At 31.2% G+C, this 5,893-nt stretch overlaps 1 protein-coding gene across 1 annotated transcript; it reads left to right on the top strand.

Moving 5' to 3' along the window:
• Window positions 1-556: 556 nt before the first annotated feature.
• On the top strand, window positions 557-5,561 carry DEFB112 (defensin beta 112). The gene is made up of 2 exons (XM_045866183.1): window positions 557-611; window positions 5,401-5,561. Exons 1-2 carry the CDS (start codon window positions 557-559, stop codon window positions 5,559-5,561), a joined length of 216 nt encoding a protein of 71 aa, XP_045722139.1.
• Window positions 5,562-5,893: the final 332 nt, after the last annotated feature.

Here is a 5,893-nt window from a genome sequence, read left to right as displayed (position 1 = left end):
TCAAACAAGTCAGTATGCTGTCATTGTTTATGTTAATATATATTTTAAATAAAAATGTTAATGGATTATGAAATCACTTGACCACACTACATCTCATACTTCTTTGTGTAAAATTAAATATCCTCAGTGGTAATATCAGTCTAAAATTCTGTTTTGGATTTCTCATTACACTGAGATTCTTATATTGGGGACATTAAAATGATAAATGTGGTTATATAAAACACATACTTCTGCAATATCATGTGAATTACTGCAGGGTTATTCTCAACCTTTATTTATTTATTTATTATTTATACCCATAATCTTGTAGAGAAACTAGCCTCAAGATAAATCAACAGATGGCATTTTTGTATGGCAATGCACCGACTTTGTCTAGCCAGTATCTTTTTGAACATTCAACCAAGCATAGAAATGTTCTTCCTCTTAACAAGCTTCAGTAATCAAGACTGTGCAGAAGAGTTCTATAAGTGAAAGGATTTTTTTCTTTCTTATTTCAACAATACATAAGTTAAGACAGAAGATCTGTGAGCTGTTTTCTCCTAAGGAATAATTTACAATGAAGATCCTTCTTTCTTTTTCTATTTTGTCCTTTGGTGTCTTCATTCCACCAGGTAATATGAATGCTATTGCCACAGGGATCAGCACTAAGTGGGGTGGGGTCAGGATTTTTTTAAGTAAATATGATTAACATTATAAAATCATTACATTAACACTATCAGCAAGACAATATTATATTTATTTACAGCCCCTAGATGGAGAAAATAGCTGAATAATTTTTCAGGGACAATTCACTAATAAAGTCTGCAATTCACTTTGATTACATGAGATTTTACATATATATAATTATTTATACATATATGTACATATATATGTTATTGAAAAAATAGTACTACCATGATTTAATCCATGAAATGTGTCTTTATTTAATATTCAAATTCTACTAAATTTAATATATTAGTAGATTTGAAAAAAAATTGAGAATGGAATGAATTTATGCTTGCAAATTATTCATCTTGCATTTATAGTAGCAGAGGTTAAGTGAGGTTAAATGCCTAGCCAAAAGACCAAAGACTAGCTATACATATACTCACTTCCATTTAAATTCTTCTTTATTTTGCTACTTTCTCTGGGTCACCAAGATATCTGTCATTATTGAGATGGGAGGAGATCACCATAAAATAAATCTATAATTACTCATTCTCTTACTGCTACTCTGTTCTGACACTCAAACACAAGTAACTTTTAGCTGACAATTTCTCACCAAAAGAGAATTGAGTTTCAACTGATAATGTAACTCAAGGACATGGAGTTTATTTAAGTAAGAATAATTGTTTTTCTTCATCATCTTTATAAAAGTTTATTAAAACCTTCATTAAAATTCTCCATATTTGCAGAATTTTTCTGAGATACTATGTAGAATTACATAGATTTAAATATGCACTGATGCTTTTTTTCCTTAATAGTAATGATGTTAATAGCTAGCATCTGTTCTGCCTCTTGTCCTTATTAATTTATTACTCCTTATAATAGTCATGTGAGGTAAGCTTATTAATAGCCAAGCCATTCATTTATTTAGTCAACCTAATTTTGAAGAGATATATTTTTACAAGCTCATCATTTTTTTAAAACCTCTTATAGTATATAGAACCATGAAATAAAGACAAATACAGTATTGTCTTTATTTTGGAAAATACCCTTTTCTTATGCTTTTAAAGTAATGTTTTTCTCTTTTGCAGTGGGTTGTGACCAACCTATTACCAATTCTATGCCACTATTGATGACCATATGTAGAAAAAGATTTGAGAAACTATACTCAGAGATGCATAATTATTCCACAATATTTGGAAAAGCAAAATATGGTACAAAGGAAAACAATCCAGGTAAAATAAAACAAGTAGAATTATATCTTGCAATTTTAATCACTATCTATCAAAAGAAATGGAGGAAATATCCTATGTTCTCCATCCCACTCCCATTTATTTAACTCTTCTTGTCTTTCAATGTCTAGTGTTATGGAGGTTGGATTTCATGTTCAGAATGAGAAAGAAGTCTCATTTTAAAGTTGTAGGGTCTTATTTTTTATTAAACTCTATCTATACAGGTGTTCTTACTATTTCCAAAATGGAACATTCTCCAATCATTGCTTCTAGCATCCTTAATATTTTAAAAAATGTTGTTAGTGTCATTATGCTTAGAAGTCAGACTGGGACTTCGAAGTTGTCTTAGTTTCCCTTTTATGTGACAGCTGACAAAATTTCTTTTAGTCAATCACCACTGCCCCTTGTCCATAAGCCTGATATCTTTGGATACATAAAATATAATTGTTACATAGAAAGGCTAATTAAGGTGTTCTTATTACTTCCAAAGATGCTGTAATTAAGATAACTTAAAAAGGCAATTGAGCAAGAAGAGTCTAGACTAGGTGTTGGGGATTTATTTCAAAAAGAATTCTTCTCTGCTTTAGTCTTTATCTCAATTATGATTTAGAATATCATTTAGCAAGGTGTCTTCTCAAGTTAGAATGTTACAAACACCATGTGAGTGATACAAATAAATTTCTATGGGAAGGTAAAGAAAGAGGTTGTCTTTGTGACAGTGTTCAGAAAAAGATGTAGGGACGAGGTCATTGGCCAAGTTAATTTATACAGGGGCCAAGTTTTTTTGTGTTTTGTTTATCATTGCTGAAGACTACCACAGTGCATGATATATATAGAGGTGCTCAATTAAGATTTATTTAATGAATCAATGAATAAATGGACAGATGCATGGATAAAGGGAGAGAGGAAAACCAAAAAATAGTCTTCAGGAATGCACATATTTAGAGGGCAGAAAAGGAAAAAAAAAAGGAAGAAAACAAGGATATTTTTAAAACAAGAAAAAGGACAGAGGCATGTAAGAAATTGTTGATTTGTTGGATCATAATGCCAAATTTGAGGATTATTCTTGAAGATGTGGTAACATTAGCTAAGTCAGACTGTACTCAGATTTATGATATAATACTTAAAAACATAGAAAAATAATTTGTTCTTTGGTTATTCTATTTGCTTAAGTTTTGTTGTATATCACATCAGTTCAATTATGGTATGAAGAAAGTAAGTTTAAAGAAGAGTCATCCTTTATTGCAGTTATGTATATTCATTAACAGCTGTTGTTTTGAGACATTAACAAAATAAATACCATTTTTTGGCTATCAGATATTGTTGGCAATGTGTATAAGTGGAAAAGCCTGCATTTATGACATAAAAACTTAAAAACTGGCATTTACTCACTATGACTGGATATGCATTAGATTAAATCTTCCCTTAGTCTGTAATCTGCAATTCTGGAATTCTTACTCTTCAAAGTCAAAATTACCTTGTTTATAATATACATTGATTTATCTATGTATCTCTATCTCTAAATGTCTATTTTTGTTTATATATCTATCAATATTTCTCTACATATACCTGCATTTATATGAACTTAGAGAATTATGTTATTCTTTTTTAATTTCAAAATAATTTATATTAATTACAGAGTTACATTAATATACAGAGAAAGTGTACATTATCTCTGGTCACCTTCATCTCAAACCTAGGCTTTAGTACTCACAACCTTCTAAGATTCTTCCTTCTTGGCCATAGCACCACTTGATCAACACCTCACATGAAAAATTCCCTCAGTTCTTATATAGCAGCTGGGCCAAGCCATAGAATGAAATATTAAAATTACAAAATATATAGCTGGCGAAAAGCTTATATCTAAAATACATAAAGAATTCTAATAAATCAAAAGAAACAGAAAATTCAGTAGAAATATGGGATAAAGACTTAGGTAATTTGTCAAAGTGGATACACAAACCTATTTAAAGTGTTTATCCTCATTAACCATCAGGAAAATGCAAATTTAAACCATGATAAGATACCACCACACATTCGAAAGCATATTTAAAATTTTTATAGTTTGATAATGCAAAGTATGATAATGCAAATGAAATAGTAAGAATTTTCATGCACTGCTGAAGAGAGTGAAACTGGTAGCACCAATTTGGAAAACAATTTGTCACAATCTATTATAGCTGAGGACATGTATAGTCTATGATCTAGGATTTCCATTGTGAATATGTCTATCCAACAGAAGACTGGTACATGTGGTTGAGGAATGAGTACAGGAATATTAATAGTAACAATATTTGCCATATAGCAAATAACCTATATGGTCATCAAAATTGCAATAGATGAATAAAGAGAATATCATGTGAATAGTATTTCTACTTTATTTAAAATATGTATACAAAAAAACCCTCTGTAAAATATTTTACTGGAAAAAGATGGACAAGGGTTTGGTTAATTATAGAATTAAAAGGTCTCTGGGATGAAAGCTTGCCTACAGACATCAGTGACAATGGCTTACCCATTCTGGCTGACCTTCTAAAATATGTCCAGTAGGGCCTGATTATATTTATCTAGGATGATGGATGTGTATTTACTAATACAAGATATTTCATGATCTTTATAAAAGCATTAAATGTTAAAAAGGCATTTATTATATTGAGCTAAAACCTGGTTCTGTGTTAATCTGCACCATTTATTTATAGTTTCATTTTTGAAGATACAGGGAATAAATGAAAACCATTTCAGAACTTCTGTTCTGAAGAAACAGCAGATCCTTACCTCATTCCTCATGATTGTTGAAGTTACAAAATCAAAGGAACTACACTGCAAAGTGAACGAGTGAAAAATTTTAAAGTTTCTATAGGTTCAGAAACTCTAGTGTAAGAGAAAAGGGAAAGTAGTACTGAAAAATTAACAGCCTTGATGAAACGTTTGCTATGTTTATCTTTTCTGTTAATTTCCTATTCATTATGTTAACCTCCCAAAGTATCTGTTTTTAAGTGAACATTTCCTGGGGGTTAAAGTGGGGTACAGATCCAAGAAGAGTTGAGATATTGAATAAAATTTAAAAAAAACAGTATTTTTTAGTATTTTAAAACACTAAAGTCAGGTTTCGATGAACAATGAAACCTTGTGGAGGAGGAAAGGTTCACAATAGAACAGAACTATGCATTTATAATAAATGAGAGAGAAGATGGAGATTGGCACACTCATATTCATTAGGGATGAGCAAGAGAGGTAGAAAAAGGTATTACGATGTTGCAAGCTCTCCAGATATCCCTTATTGAGTCATGACTTGATCAGTTGAAATGTGTAGGGGTGGGAGATCTAGCTTAGGAATAGGATGCTTGCTGATTTCCTTGGTTTGCTCTGATGTACACAGAGACAGAAAGATTCCAATGAAAAAACCGGTGAATCCCTTTCCTTTTTCTTCCCTCTGTGGTCTGTGCTTCTTTGTGTGTCTTCTTTTAAATCTTGGCATTTCTTACCTGAATTTTTAATTCCATTCATTTTTGCCTTCTTTCAGCTAGAAGTAAAGAGCACTATGCTGTCTTTAATTGGTGGGAAGCATGCATAAAGCTTAGTGGTCAATGTAAAAATCAGTGTGGTGAAAAAGAATTTAAGATGGCATACTGTGCAAGACCTACAACTCTCTGCTGCATGAGACAATGTGACCACATTGAGTAATTGAAGAGACCCATTCACAAAAAGGACAAACATTAACTAAATCTTCTCTTTAGTTCATTACCTCTAGTACTTCATTCATGACCTAGTATTTCTGTCTGTATATGTCTGTAATGAATAAAGAGCTAAATAAAATATATTTCAGCCTGAATCATTCATGAACATTGTGTTGGCTTGGAAAAAAAGAGTAAAATACAGAATGGGACTTTGAATTCAAGAATAGAAACAGTGGAAAAGAAAAGTCCATGGTGAGACTGTGTTAAATGTGATTCTGGGGCCAATTCTATGTTGGTTGTGAAAAGCTTTTGTAAATGATTGGTGATATGTATCAAGCA

The sequence above is a fragment of the Mirounga angustirostris genome, unplaced genomic scaffold, assembly GCF_029215605.1.
Source record: "Mirounga angustirostris isolate CCGP_5_RB_7025 unplaced genomic scaffold, mMirAng1.0.hap1 SCAF_8, whole genome shotgun sequence".
NCBI lineage: Eukaryota > Metazoa > Chordata > Mammalia > Carnivora > Phocidae > Mirounga > Mirounga angustirostris.
This window is presented reverse-complemented; position numbering and strand designations above follow the sequence as displayed.